This window comes from Geotrypetes seraphini, chromosome 18 (genome assembly GCF_902459505.1).
Source record: "Geotrypetes seraphini chromosome 18, aGeoSer1.1, whole genome shotgun sequence".
Lineage (NCBI taxonomy): Eukaryota > Metazoa > Chordata > Amphibia > Gymnophiona > Dermophiidae > Geotrypetes > Geotrypetes seraphini.
Window position 1 is genome coordinate 38212449 of NC_047101.1, and position 17611 is coordinate 38230059.

Consider the following 17611-nt stretch of genomic DNA (forward strand, 5'->3'; position numbering starts at 1 on the left):
TTTCTTGGACACTAATCCCCAAGGTGGACAGGTAACTGTGATTCAGTTATTCTTCCCAAAGTGTATAACTTTGCATTTGTCCACATTAAATTTCATCTGCCCTTTGGATGCCCAGTCTTCCAATTGCTTGAGATCCGCTACAATTTTTCACAATCCGCATGCATGTTATCAACTTTGAACAGTTTAGTGTCATCTGCAAATTTAATCACCTCACTCGTTCCAATTTCCAGTTCCAGTTTAAAGTTGAAACATTTTTTATTGTAAAATTAAACAAGCCAGATTAATACATCTTGCACAGTCAATGCTACAGAAAACCATGTCCTTTTCATACAGAGCACAGAAATGCTCTCACGCAGTATAGAATAAGTAATCACAAACTAAAGATAGAAATATGTAGACAAAAGTTAAACGAAACAGCCAAGGAGCCAGACTCTGCATACAATGCAACACCACAGAAATAGTAACATGTCCCCTAATACTGTGCAAAATATAAAGATAGCAGATGTAAATTTGAAAAAACTGACATAACAATTACCACTTTACAAATTAACAAAAAGAAAAATAGGAAAGTACCATTTTATTGGATTAATCCATTTTTAAATTAGCTTTCAGAGGCCAAAACCTCATTACCGTATTCAGCTCTGTACAGTATACTGCTATTACAGTATCCTGTCCTGACTTGATAGTATAAAATGTATTAAAATTAGTGTAATAAAAAATTACTTTATTCCCATTTTCTGTTTAAAAACAACAATACAGCTACAATAAAGCAGCAAAAAATATTTTTCTACCTTTTGTCATTTCTGCTTTAATCATCCTCTTCAATCTCTTCTTTCCAACCAGCATTTGTCCTCTCTTTTCCTTCCATGCATCTGCCCTTTTGCTCTGCCCCTTCCATTCTACCCCCACCCATGGCTTTGCCTCTCCTGTCTAACTTCTTCCCCCCCCCCCATTCTGTTCCCTTTCTCCTTCTACACCCTTCATCCCTGGGCAAGCATCTCTCTCTTTATTCTCTCCATTTGTGTATTTAGCATCTTTCCCAGTCTCATCTCTCTCTCTTTTCCCTCTGCTCTTCCAGCTCCCCTGTCCCAGCATCTCTCTTTTCCTCCCTTCATGAATTCAGCCTCTCACTACCTTATCTAATCTCTCTCGTGTCTCTAGGCCATCTCCTTCTCTGCCTGCCCTATAATAAGTCTTGTCTTTCCTTTCCCCCATCCTCCCCTCCCCCCGAGATCCGACACCTTCCATCCTTGCCCTCTGAGGTTTGATAACTTCCCTTATTCCCCTCCCTCCCTCACTTGATTTCTTTATCAAACCTCACACACACACACACACAGCGCAGCCTTCACAACTTGCTGCTCTTGCCAGCGTTGGGCCTTCCTCTCTGCTGGGTCCCGCCTACTTCCTGTTTGTTCAATAAACTTTATAATTCCTTTCTTGTTGAATAGCTTGGTTGTGTGGAGTTATTTGGGAACCCTAACTGTGACACTTTGCCCAAATTGTGGTTACGGGTACCTTTCCATCTTGCAGTAACACCTCATTCCACCACTAGGGGGTTCACACTATTATAAAGGACATATGGACTTCTTTCACATGTAAAGCATATTCTATAGAACTGTTGAACAAACTCCTCTTATAATGCATGTTGAATTTATTTTTAAGACTACAGAATATGAAGAGTACAATAGTGGGAAGACTTTTACAAGGCACTATATTTATATATATCTTCATAGCAAAGGTCATACTTGGAATTATTTATGAAAGGCAAAATTAGAAGTGTATTAGACCGCGGCGGCACTCAGGATCGGAGAGCTGAGGGGAGAAAGCCGGGACGCAGAGCAGGGTTAGACAACCAGCGAGGAGGGGCAGAAACTAACTGGGGCAGCGGTGAGAGAAAGCTCCGCCCACCCCCACTTCGTCAGAGGTCGCTTCGGAGCCCGGGCTTCCCCTTAAAAGAGGGAGAGCCAGGACCACGAGGCAGACCGCGGCGGCACTCAAACCTTTTCTTTTTTGTCTCTGCTAACTTACAGGAGGAGCAGGCAGGATCGGAGAGCTGAGGGGAGAAAGCCGGGACGCAGAGCAGGGTTAGACAGCCAGCGAGGAGGGGCAGAAACTAACTGGGGCAGCGGCGAGAGAAAGCTCCGCCCACCCCCACCGCGTCAGAGGTCGCTTCGGAGCCCGGGCTTCCCCTTAAAAGAGGAAGAGCCAACGGCGCACGGCCATTCGGCGCGCGGCGAAGGCGAGCAGCAAAGGCGCTCGCCTTAGCGAGGGCCGCCTTCGCGAAGGAGCTGAGAGAAGGAGCCAGGCGTCCAGGCTGCTCAGCAGCAAATTCAATCTTCAATCTTCTTAAATAACTTCTAAAAAAAAAAATTTTTATCCTTTCTTCTATACTCATTATTTCTTCTCTATCTACCTCTCCACCTAGCTACACGTCAGGCGTACTCCAGCGCACCAACTTTAATCACAAGGAAGGAAAAATGGAGGCAGCAGAAGGCCAGCGAAGTTTTCCAGTATACTGCATTGATTGTCACATGTATGACTACCTCCCTTCCGGGAGGCAGGCCTACATATGCGGTCGATGTCAGGAACTGGCTAGCCTAAAGAAGGAGGTCGGGAGACTGCAGATCAAAGTACAGGAGCTAGAGGGACTCCGCTCCATAGAGGAACCAAGGGAATTTGAACCAACTGAGGACACCACCAGAGAAAACCACATCAACGAACAGGTCAGAGAGCTTGAAAGATTCATCGAGGAGGCCTGCAAGATGGTAGAAACATGGGATCACCCGCTCTTCAGAAGGGAACAAACGGATGGAGGACAGGACCTGCCAGGAGCCACCGGGAGCCACCAGGAGCTGAGGGAGAGGAACCTTGCGGAGGAACCAATCAGAAGGAGGAAGGATTGAAGGACCCAATCATCGACACAGACCTGAGACCCAGGAGGAAGCTGAGGAGAGGAAAATCTGCTATCGTGGTGGGAGACTCAATCCTGAGAGAGGTGGACAGTCACATAGCAGGGGGCAGAGCGGATCGCCTAGTGACATGTCTCCCAGGGGCGAGGACAAAGGACATCTCCGACAGAATCGAGAGAATCATGGAGGGAGCTGAGACGGAGGAAACAGCAGTGATAGTCCACGTCGGAACAAATGACGTCAGCAGAAGGAATTTCAACATGACTACACTGACCGAGCAGTTTAAGATCCTGGGGAGGAAGCTGAAGCTGAGGACAGGGAAGATAGCCTTTTCAGAGATCCTGCCAGTACCAAGGGCAGATGCGAGGAGGCAGATCGAGCTGCAAGCAACAAATGGATGGCTGAGGCGATGGTGTGATGAGGAGGGTTTCCTCTTTGTACGGAACTGGTCAACCTTCCTGGGGAAAAACAAGCTCTACAGGAGAGACGGACTGCATTTGAGCACGGCTGGGACGAGGATGCTGGCACGTAACATCCAGACCTGCATAGACATGACTTTAAACTGATAACAAGGGGAAAGCCGATAGTCGATCTGACCTCGACACATCGGGCCACAGTATCGAGCAAGGATACTGAAACAGGAAATGACGATAGTGGACTAGAGACAAAATGGACACTTTTTGGACATAAACCCAAAGATGCAGTACAGGGACCCGAGAGGCAATTAGAGCTAAAGAACACGACAAGGAGGAAACAGCCGGAACCAGAGGGCTAACAAAGGGACGGGATAGACACACCACAGGAGGCAGCCCGTGAGGAGACCAGCAGGAGCAACAAATCAAGAGTAGATCCAAAAGAAAAGGTAACAAACTGGGACTTAAATTGCCTATACACAAATGCTAGGAGCCTAAGGACTAAAATGGGGGAGCTAGAAGTTATAGCCAGAAATAAGGACCTAGACATAATAGGAATCACAGAGACATGGTGGTCAGAGGACAACAAATGGGATGTGGCCCTGCCAGGGTACAAACTCTACAGGAGGGACAGGGCACACAAGAAGGGGGGAGGAATAGCACTGTATATAAAGGACTCCATTCCTTCATCCAGAACAGAAACAACAATAAGGGCAGACATTTTGGAGTCACTATGGGTTAAGCTGACAGGAGGGGAAGGAGCTGACATCAAATTGGGACTGTACTATCGCCCACCAGGACAGCCAGAAGCAAACGACCTGGACCTGGAGGCCGAACTGAGGCAGATGTGCAAAAGTGGAAGGGTGGTGGTTATGGGGGACTTCAACTATCCGGGAATAGACTGGGACATTGGACACTCAAATTGCACGAGAGAAACTAAATTCCTAGAGGCGACAAGGGACTGTTTCATGGAGCAGCAGCTGGTCACGGAACCAACGCGAGGGGAGGCCACTCTAGACCTAATCCTCAACGGGCTAGAGGGACCCGCAAAGGAAGTGGTGGTACTAGCACCATTAGGGAACAGCGATCACAACATGATCCAGTACAAATTAAACATGGGAACATCAAAGGTGAAAAGAACCACAACGACAGCACTCAACTTCAGAAAAGGAAACTACAAGGACATGAGGAAAATGGTAGGAAAAAAGCTCAGCAACAGCTCAGGGAAGGTGAAGACCGTAAAGGAAGCCTGGACACTGCTTAAAGGCACAGTGCTCGAGGCACAAGACCTGTGCGTCCCAAGGTTCAAGAAAGGGTGCAAAAAAAATCAAACTAGAAACCCAGCATGGATAACAACTGCAGTTAAAAAGGCGATAAGCGAAAAATCATCCTTCAAGAAATGGAAAAAGGAACCAACAAAGGAAAACCAGGAAGAGCACAAAAGACACCAGAAAAAATGCCATCAAAAGGTCAAGAAAGCAAAGAGAGAATATGAGGAAAGACTGGCAGGAGAAGCAAGAAACTTCAAACCCTTCTTCAGGTATGTGAAAGGGAAACAACCAGCCAGAGAGGAAGTGGGACCACTGGACGACGGAGACAGGAAAGGAGCGATAAAGGAGGAAAAAGAGATAGCTGACAGGTTAAACAATTTCTTCTCGTCAGTCTTCACCAGAGAGGACACATCCAATATCCCAGAACCCGAGGTGATTATAAACGGAGAACACGACGAAAGGCTGATACAACTAGAGGTAAGTAAAGAGGATGTCCTCAGACAGATAGACAGACTAAAGAGCGACAAATCACCGGGCCCGGACGGCATCCACCCAAGGGTACTAAAAGAACTGAGAAACGAAATAGCAGAGACACTTCGCCAAATATGTAACCTCTCCCTAAAAACTGGGGAGATCCCAGAGGACTGGAAAATAGCAAATGTCACGCCCATCTTCAAGAAGGGATCAAGGGGTGACCCGGGAAACTACAGGCCTGTGAGCTTGACCTCGGTTCCGGGAAAGATGATGGAAGCAATGGTAAAGGACGCAATCTGCGAACACATAGAAAACAATGAACAGCTGAAGGCGAGCCAGCATGGCTTCTGCAAGGGAAAGTCGTGCCTCACGAACTTGCTGTACTTCTTTGAGGGAATAAACAGCCAGATGGATAAGGGGGAATCCATAGACATCATTTACCTTGACTTCCAAAAAGCCTTCGACAAGGTACCTCACGAACGGCTACTTAAAAAGCTGTGGAACCACGGGGTGCAAGGGGATATCTACCGATGGATCAAACACTGGTTGGCAGGCAGGAAACAGAGGGTTGGAGTAAAAGGCCAATACTCAGACTGGCAATGGGTCACGAGCGGAGTTCCACAGGGGTCGGTGCTGGGACCTCTACTGTTCAATATATTTATTAACGATCTAGAGACGGGGACAAAATGTGAGGTTATCAAATTTGCTGATGACACCAAACTCTGCAGCAGGGTTAGAAACACGGAAGACTGTGAAGACCTGCAAAGGGACCTAACGAGACTGGAAGACTGGGCAAAAAAGTGGCAAATGAGTTTTAACGTACAGAAATGCAAGGTCATGCATGTAGGGAAAAAGAACCCGATGTTCAGCTACAAAATGGGGGGAACACTGCTAGGGGTGAGTAACCTTGAAAGGGACCTGGGGGTGATGGTCGACACATCACCGAAACCATCGGCGCAGTGTGCGACAGCCTCAAAGAAAGCAAACAGAATGCTGGGCATCATCAAAAAGGGTATCACAACCAGGACGAAGGAAGTCATCATGCCGCTATATCGCGCAATGGTGCGCCCACACCTGGAGTACTGTGTTCAATACTGGGCGCCATACCTCAAGAAGGACATGGCGGTACTCGAGGGAGTGCAGAGGAGGGCGACTAAACTAATAAAAGGTATGGAAAATTTTTCATACGCTGACAGGTTAAAAATGCTGGGGCTGTTCTCCCTGGAGAAGAGGAGACTTAGAGGGGACATGATAGAAACCTTCAAAATCCTAAAGGGCATAGAGAAAGTGAATAAGGACAGGTTCTTCAAACTGTGGGGAGCCACAAGCACTAGTGGTCACTCGAAGAAATTGAAAGGGGACAGGTTTAGAACAAATGCTAGGAAGTTCTTTTTTACCCAGAGGGTGGTGGACACATGGAATGCGCTTCCGGAGGATGTGATAGGCCAGAACTCTGTACAAGGGTTCAAGGAGGGTTTGGATAGGTTCCTGGAGGATAAGGGGATAGAGGGGTACAGATAGAACTTGAGGTAGGTTATAAAAGTGGTCAGAAACCACTTCACAGGTTGCGGACCTGATGGGCCGCCGCGGGAGCGGACCGCTGGGCGAGATGGACCTCTGGTCTGACCCAGTGGAAGCAACTTCTTATGTTCTTATGTTGCATGATCATTCCTACCAAAATGAAGTAATGTAACCAATAAAATAATAAGATGTGGATTAAAGGATTCTGACATACCCTTCAGGTGTACTGTGAGGAACATTTGTCTCCTTGGCTGTGTTTAGAGCATCTAGTCCACTTGAAAAGGTTTGCTGCTTATGTTATTTATACCTTTGAGGTGTGTGAGTATTTCTGTCGTCTCTCCTCTGGGGTATATGTACCTAAGTCTTTAAGTCTTATTTTGAAGGGTATTTGGCACCAGCCCAGTACCGTTTTGGTGGCTCTTTGACAGTCCCCATTCTTCCTTTTTGGAGATCCAGCCTCCAGATTTAAACACAATAATCCAGAAAAAGTCTCTGTACAGAAGAATGATCACTTTCCTTCTACTGGTCATATCTCTCCCAGGGTAAAGTAGCATTTAACTGGTTCTAGTCATTGTATTGCTGCACTCTTTTAATATCTTTCTTCATAGAAACATAGAATATGACGGCAGAAAAGGGCTGTAGCCCATCAAGTCTGCCCACGCTAATGACCCACCCCCAGACTTCACCCGGCTAGAGATCCCACATACATATCCCATTTCTTTTTAAAATCGAGCACGCTGCTGGCGTTAATCACCTGCAATGGCAGTTCATTCCAATGATCGACTACCCTTTCGGTGAAGAAATACTTCCTGGCGTCGTCATGAAATTGCCCGCCTTTGATTTTCAGCGGATGACCTCTTGTGGTTGAAGGTCCTTTAAGAAAGAAGATATCGTCTTCCACCTCGATTCAGATCATCATTATCACCCTATGGCAGTGGTCTCAAACTCGCGGCCCACCAGATACTATTTTGAGGCCCTCGGTATGTTTATCATAATCACAAAAGTAAAATAAAACCGTTTCTTGATCATATGTCTCTTTAGCTATAAATGACAATATTATTATTATGACTTAGCCAAAAGGAAAGATAAACTATAAGGAGTTTTACCTCATGCAAAATTGTCATTTCTTTAATAAGACATTAACTATTTTTTTCTGAGGCCCTCCAAGTACCTACAAATTCAAAATGTGGCCCTGCGAAGGGTTTGAGTTTGAGACCACTGCTCTAAGGTGTTTCTCCTGATTGGTGGACAACAATGCAATATCCCCCATTACATATGACTCCCTTGAATTTCTGCACCTCAAAAGACTACTATTTTGTGTTGACTCTCATTTGTCAATTGCATGATCTCGTGAGCTATCTTTATTTGTATTGAAGTCTTATGACTAAATCATTTTTAGGTTCTGTTATTGTATTACTATCTTTTCTTGTGTTTATTGTAAGCTACTTTAAAATACAATTAACAAATTATTCCGATTACCTGCTTCTTGCTGAAGGATTCTAAAGAGGGTTGCAACAAAACATAGGCCTCCTTTTACGAAACTGCAAAAGCAGTTTCTAACGCAGGGAGCCACGCTGAATGGCCCGTGATGCTCACAACACTCATTGAGTTCTTATGAGCATCGGGAGCAGCGCGGCTCCCTGCACTATTGCAGTTTCGTAAAAGAGGGGGAATAGTTTTAAACCATATTTCAAACTAGCTGTCGTCCCCCCCTTAATTCTGCATATCTGTTAATTGTATATTGTTTTGTTTTATTTTGTTTGATGCTGGTTTTTTGTGCTTTTATCTTATGATTATGTTTGGTTTTGTGGGTTTTTTTTGTAATCCACTTAGGTATAAGTTGTTTTTTTAAAATAAATAGATTGCATCTTATTTTGGCTTGTCCCTTAGGTATGTCCATCCTGCAGATAAATCTCTTTTAGTGACCCGTCTACAGTATCACTCATGAAAATATTGAAGCAGTCCCAGTCCTAAGGCACACTACCTTTGGCAGGGTAAACATCATTTTCCACTATTGGTTTACTTTATCTTAGGCTACTAAGTTTAGGCATGAGCTTACTGTGCAGGATAGTATCAATAGTTCAGCTGAAATCAAAGTAAACCAGGTCCAGTATACATCTTTGATCTAATTCTGTAGAGCCTGGCCAAATTTCAGTTTTGATTTCGGCACTGAAACCGATCTGAAATCCAGGTTCGGGTTTTGGCTGAAAATGCAAGTGCATTTTCAACTGAAACCAAATTCCTCTCCAAGTTTATTCAGAATTTTCTACCCCACACATCTACAATAGTCATCTGAGTGACTTACAATTTAATTATATGGGAAAGGAGAGTGTGTAGACAAAACATGACTGTGAGGATGGGGGGGAAGAACTACAATATAAGATAATAATAATAATAACAGCTTATATACCGCAATACCGTGAAGTTCTATGCGGTTTACAAAGTTAAGCAAAGGTACAAATTGATTGACTTTAAGAGGGGAGGAAGAAAGAGGGTTAATAGGACAGGAAATCCATTTTTGAGGAGAGAGTGATCAATAGAACAAGTTAATCGCTATATAGGGGAGAGAGAAGAGAGGATCAGTTGTCTAGATACTTTAGGAACAGGTGTGTTTTCAGACGTTTCCTAAATTCCTCATAAGTAGTGGGCGAAAGCAATTGTTCTAGGTCTTTACCCCATGATGCTGCTTGGTGCGAGAGAAGATGTTCATGGTGTTTTTTCAGTTTACAACCTCTCACTGGGGGGGAATCGAAGTAGGAATGTGAGCTTCTCTTGTGTCTGTTGGCTGAGAAGACGAAAAGGTCAGTTATATATTTAGGGGCAAGTCCGTGTAGTGCTTTGAAGCAGAAGCAGGCAAATTTAAACTTTACGTGCGCCTCCATTGGCAGCCAATGCAGCTGCCGGTAGTAGGGTGTCACGTGTTCAAACTTCCTCAGCCCAAAGATCAGTTTGACCGCTGCATTTTGCATCAATTGTAAACGCTGCATGTTCTTTTGGGAAATTGCTAAATAGGCGATGTTACAGTAGTCAAGTAGACTCAGTACGAGGGATTGGACTAGAGTTCTGAATGCCGCTGTATCGAAATAAGCTTTAATGGATCTGAGTTTCCAGAGAGTGAAAAATCCCTTTCTGATCAAGGAGTCCACCTGGTCTCTCATGGTTAGGCACTGATCCAAATATGAGGGTGGGGAAAAAACAAAAGGGCGAAGTCTGCCATCAATTTCAGTCTACCACAATCATTGTCTGCCCCATGCCTCCCCCACATTGTAATCACTCTCTGCTCCATACTGCATCCCTGGCTCTGGGATCACTCTCCACCCTGCAACACTCTCGCCCACCCAGAGACCCTCCGCAGGCCTACCTTTAAACCAGGTGCTCTAGTGGTCTTCTGGACAACAATCCCCAATTGCTTTTGCCACTGCCGGCTCCACAGCCAAATTGACTGCTGGATCTTCCCATGGCAGCCTTGTGAGACTGGCAGCTATTTTGCGCACTGAAATGGCTATTTCCAATACTCAAAATGGCTGCCGAGACTTCCTGCAGCAGTCTTGTGCGGCTGCTTCAGGAAATCATAGCAGCCATTTTGACTATGGAGCTGGTGGAGCAACTGGGGATCACACTTGCCTTGAAGACCAACTAGACCACCAGGAGGTTTAAAGGTAGGCCCAGGGAGGGCTTTTGGGTGGTGGGATGGAAGAAGGGGGATGCTGAGAGTGATTACAAAAGGGGTGGGGGCAACAGTGATGAGAGTGATTACAAGGGGGTGGATGGTGGCGGTTCACTTTTGTTTTTGATTTCGGCTGAAACCATTTTGCAGATTTCGATTGCTGGTTCAATTTCAGTCAGCCTCTAATTCTTTGATATATTCTTCCTTTAGTAAAATCATGTTGCTTCTGATCTGGAATCTGTTGTATTCCCCTTCTCTAGTCCTCCAAAAATTGATCACGCAGAACTGTACATGCTTCTAAAACTATCAGGATATATCCCCATTGACTTTGGTAAACTTGTCTCTTTGTAGAGTTGCCTTTTTCATATCCATAATTTGCCACCATCCCCTCAAAGAAAAAAGGTTAAAGTTTGAATAAGTTGACCATTGTAGTGGTGATATTTCTTGTGTTTTGCCTCTTGATGGGTAGCATCTTTGTGGTTGTGACTATATATTCTTTGTTCTGAAATGAACCTAGTCAACAGCTCCTGTTTGTACTTTATTACAACAGGACATTTTTTTTTTTTTTGAAAGTCAGAGTCACAGCATAAGTTTTGTGCTATGTTGTCACATGTTGCTACATAAGTTTCTGGTTTTATTTACATATATTCTAAGTCAGTTATTTCCAGCAGAACATTTTTCACAGCCTCCACCAAGAAGCTGCCTACTGCAAGTAGCTTTTTTAATGGAATCTAACCTTAAACTGAGATACACAACAGCTTTCCATTAATTTTTATATAATACATAGAAATTGTTGAGAAATTTTAACAGGTACTAGTATACTCATATATTACTATTAGTTTTTAGAACAACCCATAGTTAAATTATTTTTCTGAAATCAACTTTTTGCAAGAGATATCAAAAGGTCTTATAAATTCTGCTTAGTGAATGCTTGGAGCATATGTAACTGCTCTGTTTTCCTCCCATTTGTTTCTATTTAGTTCTTCCGGCTGTAATGAAAGAACAATTTTTTTTGTTAGGAAAGGTGGTATAGTAGATAGCTAGCATAAACATAAACTAACAAATTCACTAAAACAATCTACAAAAAAAACCCCAGTTTAATTATGTGGAAATCTGGCTCCAGGTCTTTTGATTTCATAAACTAGCAGGTATATGCAATATGAACAGGTTATCCTCAAACTTTGTCAAGCCACGGCACACTAAACGTAGTGGCTGCGGCTCGAGGCATCCGGAAGTGTGCAGACGTTGATGCGATAACATCCATCACATCGATGTTTGAGCATGCGTGAAGGCCATCCAGATGGGCCCTGAGCCGCCAGTGGGGAGTGCCAGCGGGGAAGATGTGTGGAAAGGAGAGGCACGGGTGCCGGCTGTGCCTCTCTCCACGAAAGGTATGTCTTGTAGGCAGGCAGCTGGCGCCTCTCCTCCTCCCCATCGTCTTGTGGCACACCTGAAATCTCAGGAGGCACACTAGTATGCTGTGGCACACAGTTTGTGATACACTAGGTTAAGGGGTCCTTCTCGTACTAAGGAGAGTTACGTTTTGGGCTTAACCTGCTAAACGTGGGATTTTAACACACAGAAAGCCCAAAACTAATGCTGCATCAAGAAGGGGCATTTCAACTATTTTCTATTGCAGGTTGTGTGTTAACATTAATCCCGGTTAACACAAAAGCACTTACTGCCTCCTATTAAAGATGCATTTAATGACTAAATGAATTGCTTAGGAGTTTCTTTTTATCTTTATATCTTTTGAGAGTTTTTGGCCTTCCCCTTCCTATTGTTTTTGACTTTAATTATCTTTCTTTTTATTAATCAGATTGTATTTCTTTCCTATTGTTTCCTTGTGTTTTATTATGTTTGCAAAGTTGGTTATTATTATGTTTCGTAGATTTAGTCTTTTTTGTTAGTTATGTTTGTCTCCCCTAATTTTGTAATTTTATCGATTTGTTCATCACTTAGAATTTGGAATAAGTGATTAATCAAATTTTATAATAAACTTGAAACTTGACTCTGCATAAAGCAGTTAGCACATTAACTGCCCACAATGCCTTCCATGCCCATTCTCCACCTATGCCATGTAACCTGACAGGAAAATTTCTAAAAAAATTATGTAACACAGCTTAATGTGTGGTAACGGGCAAACTACTACAAAACTCCTTAATCTGATTGCTCAGTAACCTGTTTCTGCATGTTAACCATGTATTAAGTGCTTAATGCCCTTTAGTAGAAGAGCCCTTAAATGATTAAATAGTAAATAAATATTTTTTAAGCATTAATATTGGCTGGCATGTGGACTTATCACTTAAGACAAACCATAGCTACTATCCAAGCTCCCCTTTCCCAGCATTCTGCACAGCTTCCCATATAGGAGAAGGCTGGGCTGCTATTAGCCAGTTTGGGGAGTACATAGGCATGTGGGGGGTGTTCTCCCTTGGCATCTGCCAGTTGTATTTTATTGTCTAAATGGTAAATATAACTATATTTAACATTTAAATGTTTATCCATGTAACTTGTAATCATTGAAATAGTTCACGTTATAAACAATGTTTATGTCCTTAGTGAAATCCAGTGTTTTAAGGAGTTTGTACAATGGACTGTTTCTGCTTTAGAGATTCAAAGAAAGCCCGTACCCCTCGCCTCCTGGTGGCTCCAGTGCCTTTTTGTAGAGGATGACCTGAGGAAGGAAAGGGCGAGAGAGGAGAGTCCACTGCTGATGTCCTTTTTATTTTCAGGAGAGATAGGGAGTGTGCGCCTGTCTTTGTCTTCATCTGTGACGTTGTGGCTACCAAACATTTCTGATACTGCACCTAGAACAAGCGAAACAATAACAACAGAGATTGTCTTCTACGAGATACTGGATTGGGTAAATGGTGCTTTAATGTGGGTGCTGAAATGAAAAAAAATCAGCATGAAACGCTATTGCAAGATTCAAGGTTGCATTTGTATGATTAACTGCCTAAAGCAAAGCCATCAAAGCAGTATACCGTATATACTTGAATATAAGTCAATCCGAATATGTCGAGACCCCCATTGTTCCCCCAAAAAAGGAGGAAAAATGGTTAACTCGAATATAAGATGGGGGGCTTAATATTCAAGTGACATGCCCTGCTAGGATCTTACACCCTCCCCTGCCAGGCTCTGCACCCAGCCCTCCTGCCAGGCTCTGCACCCAGCTATCTTCCATCCTTGCCCTAACAGACTCTGTACCCAGCCCCCCTCACTCCTTGCCAGGCTTTGCACCCTGCCTTACCTTCCAACCTCTGGTAGTCTAGTGGCAGGCTGGGACTGGAGGGATGTCTCCTGTCCCGGCTGACTAATTTTTTTTAACATCTCTCCGGCGCGCGCTTATCTTTTGCGCCATTTTTAATCCCTGGTGGTCCAGCAGTGTTCGGGGCAGGAGCAATATTTCTGCGCCCTGCCCTGTGCTGAGCCTCTCCGTCTCCTTTTCATGGCCAGTGGTACACCTGACAGGGCCGAGCTCTTCCTGCTCGGCCCCACACTGCTCTCTGAATGGCCGCTAGCGGTGCACCCGAGAGGGCCAAGCTCTTCCTGCTTCTTGCTTGGCCCCATGCTGCTCTCTGAATGCTGCCGCCAGTTCTTGTGGGATGAGAACTGGCAGCAGCCATTCAGAAAGCAGAGCAGGGCCGAGCAGGAAGAGCTTGGCCCTGTTGGGTGTACCACTGGCTGCGAAAAGGGAACAGGGACGGAGAGGCTCAGCACGGGGCAGGGCGTGGAAAGATTGCTCCTTCCCCATACACTGCTGGACCACCAGGGATTAAAAATAGCACAAATGCTAAGCGCACGCTGGGGGGGGGGGAGGGAGTTAAAAAAAAAAGTCGGCCGGGATAGGAGACAGGAGGCATCCCTCCTATCCCTGCCTGCCGTATCGTCTGGGAGGGGGTCGGGTTGATGACCCAAATATAGGATGAGACCCCCATTTTTGGGCCATATTTTTGGCCCCAAAATCTCATCCTATATTTGAGTATATATGGTACATTACAATACTATTCTGAAAGAGGAAATAGACATGCAATATAATAGGAAAGAAAAGGAGGTTCTTCAAACCTGCTGTTCCTCACAAGTCCCTGTGATCAACAGTAATTCACATCCATGTATTAAAAAGCTAATGAAAATAAGTGTGTTTTTAATGATACTTTAAATGAGGGAAGGCAAGTCTCCATACATAATGGCATGTGTGGAGTGGCACTCGCTCGTGGGCTGTAGGGGGCGCTAATGGAATGGATATTGTGCAGGACATGGTGCAGTATTTTATGGAGTTTTTTTCTACAAAAATGCCTGCTTTTCATATGGTTCTGCGTAACTCTAGTTAGATACAAGCATATATGTTAGTTATGGCCACGCCCAAGAGAAGCGTACAAAAAGTTGGTGAATAAAAATCTAAATACGGATGTAGCCAAGGCCAGAAAAACACACTACAGATTAATATTAAGGAAAAGCATAATAATATTCTCTGTATGTACTTTGCTACTAAGCCAAACCATAGAGGAAATCAGGTAATACTTCTAGAGGTATTACCTAACTAAATATTTGTACTTTATTAACGCGGTGAAAAAGGAGAATTAAGTGGAGGGTAATCAAGAATGGGGAAAAATCACAGAGATGAGACTTAATCACTTCCAGCTATGACTTGAAGGATCACATATTTGCTTGCTTTGATGTCCTTTTCAAGAAAACATGATGATTAGAAATAAAGGTATCAGAGTCCCGACCTAAAGATTTTCTCTAAATTTGTTAGATGTCGGTTCTAAATGGTCTTGCCTATGCATCAGAAGAGAGGACAATATTTATTTTAGTATTTATTTACCACTTAGAGCCTCACTTGGTTTACATTCAGGTACTCAAGCTTTATCTGTCCTGGTGGACTTACACTCTACCTAATGTACCTGGGGCAATGGGGGCTTAGGTGACTAAGGCTTTTTTCCCCCCTTATCTTTTTAAAATAGGAGATGAAATTATACTAATAGAAGTTCCTAATAAACAATGTTAGCCTCGGGATATACAACTAAACAGTGGGGAATTATTAGTTAGGATATTTGTATTTTGGACCACTAGGCCAGACATTTATTGGATTAGGTGACTTGCCCAGAGTTACAAGGAGTAGTGTCGAGGCTATAGTTCTTACCACTGCATCACACACTCCCCAATCTATTCTGAATAACCAACAGGGCTCATGCCACAGCTAGTACTGAGTTCCAAAGATGGCATGCTTTTGGCTGAGTTTATATCATTTGTCTTCAGTGTGTAGTACTAATTTTATTCATCCCATCTTCTTTTCCCAATTTACTTTCTGGACCAGAGGTTTTCAAGCCTGTTCTTGAGTACCCCATCCCCCAAATCAGTCAGCTTTTCAGGATCTCCACAATGAAAAAGAGAAATTTTATAAGTACTGCAAGGGACTTGGCAGAGGGAAGACTTGGGTGCAGGTCTTTGAAGATTGTTCTCCATGGCTAAAGGTAAAATAGGCACGTGCCGAGAGGGCAGTTGAGGAGGAAGATTTAGATGCCAACTTGCATGGGGGGGGGGGGGGGGGGCTGCTGGATTCATGGAGAGGATTTTGCTGCTTGGGGGGCTGCTGGACTTGCAGGAGGGTTTCTACTGCTTGGGAGGTGCTGCTGGACTCACCTGGACTGGTCTTGGAAGGCAGATGGGGGCTGGAATTGGACCTGGTCTAGGGGATAAGTGAAAGGCAGGTGGGAGCTGAGTGGAAGACAGGGACTGGAGCTGGACCTGGTCTAGGGGCTGAATGGAAGGCAGGGGCTGTATCTGGACCTGGTCTGTGGGGCTGAGTGGAAAGGAGATGGGGGCTGGAGTTGGACCTGGTCTGGGGGGCTGAATAGAAGGGAGATGGGGGCTGAGTGGAAGGCAGGGGCAGGAGCTGGACCTGGTCTTGGGGGCTGAGTGGAAGGGAGATGGGGGCTGGAGCTAGAAGAAATGGAAAGAGGTGTTGGACCCATCTGGGTGGGGTTTGGGCTGGAAGGGACAGAGGGACTGGACCTGCAGGGTGCTAGCCTATGTTGGGGGGGAGTTAGAGCTAGAGGGAAGAGAGAGGTGCTGGACCCATGTTGGGGGGGGAGGGGAGTGACTGGAGCTGGAGGAAAAGGAGAGAGATATTGGGCCTGCAGGGAGGAGGAGAGAGAACAGAAGGGAAAGAGAAAATGTACCACAATCATATTCTACCTCCAGCAGGGATTTGAGAAGCCAAAAGGTTGTGCCCAATTCATGCTGTTCTGTTGCAGAGGTGATTTTTTTTTTTTTTTTTTAAATCCATAGAGAACAGGTAATACAAATACTTTTTATTTGCTGCATAAGACATGTAGAAATGCCATATTAAAACAACTCCAAAGTAGACAACTTACCATACATGCAGCCTGCACAGCCTCTGAGACATTTCCTGCATTTGGCTCACACCAAAATACATAACACTGGAAGCACTGGGTTCCCACATCCACGATGAGAGCAAAAGTATGGGGGTCCCTCCCAACCCCAATAAATGTCACATAGCGAACTTGGCATTCCCAGATGGTATCTTCATCACCACCCTAAAAAAAAAAAGAACAAACATTACACAGCTCAGAACTGCAAACTGCATTCTATGGAATTTTGGAATCACTAAAGGGTAGATTTTCAGGGCATGAGTTGGGACTGGGGCGGGGGGGGGGGGGGGGGAGGTGCTTGACCTGTTCTTGTTGGGTATTTTAGGTCTCCGTGAAGAAACCACATGGAAGGCTATCTTATCTCAAGTTCCGTTTCAGGTTATGTTCGTTTTCAGAGTGTTGTATCTTTTATCTTGTATAAAAAATTTTCAGAAATATACAAAAATAAAAAAGGGTAGATTTTCAGCACTGTTTAACCTTGAGTATTGCGTTTAATTCTGGTCACCGTATCTCAAAAAAAGATACAGCAGAATTAGAAAAGGTTCAAAGAAGAGTGACCAAGGTGATAAAAGGGATGGAACTCCTCTGATATGAGGAAAGACTAAAGAGGTTAGGGCTCTTCAGCTGGAAAAGAGACAGCTGAGGGGAGATATCATTGAAGTCTGCAAAGTCCTGAGTGGTACAGAGCGGGTACAAGTGAATCAATTTTTTTACTCCATCAAAAATTATGACTAGGGGATACTCAATGAAGTTACAGGGAAAATATTTTTTCACTCAAACAACAGTAAGCTCTGGAACTCATTGCCAGAGGATGTGGTGACAGTGCTTAATATAGATGGGATTAAAAAAGATTTGGACAAGTTCCTGGATGAAAACTCCATAGTCTGCTATTGAGACAGACATGAATCTGTAGCATGGAATATTGCTACTCTGAGATTTTGTCAGGTACTTGTTTTTC

At 44.3% G+C, this 17611-nt stretch overlaps 1 protein-coding gene across 1 annotated transcript in view; it reads right to left on the bottom strand.

The window, feature by feature from the left end:
• Nucleotides 1–12318: 12318 nt before the first annotated feature.
• Nucleotides 12319–17611, bottom strand: part of APBB3 (amyloid beta precursor protein binding family B member 3) — a 71760-nt gene continuing 66467 nt past the window's right edge. Inside the window, 2 exon segments of the mRNA XM_033927615.1 lie at nucleotides 12319–13065; nucleotides 16636–16818. Coding sequence (XP_033783506.1) covers nucleotides 12832–13065; nucleotides 16636–16818 — 417 coding nt within the window. The 3' untranslated portion in view covers nucleotides 12319–12831.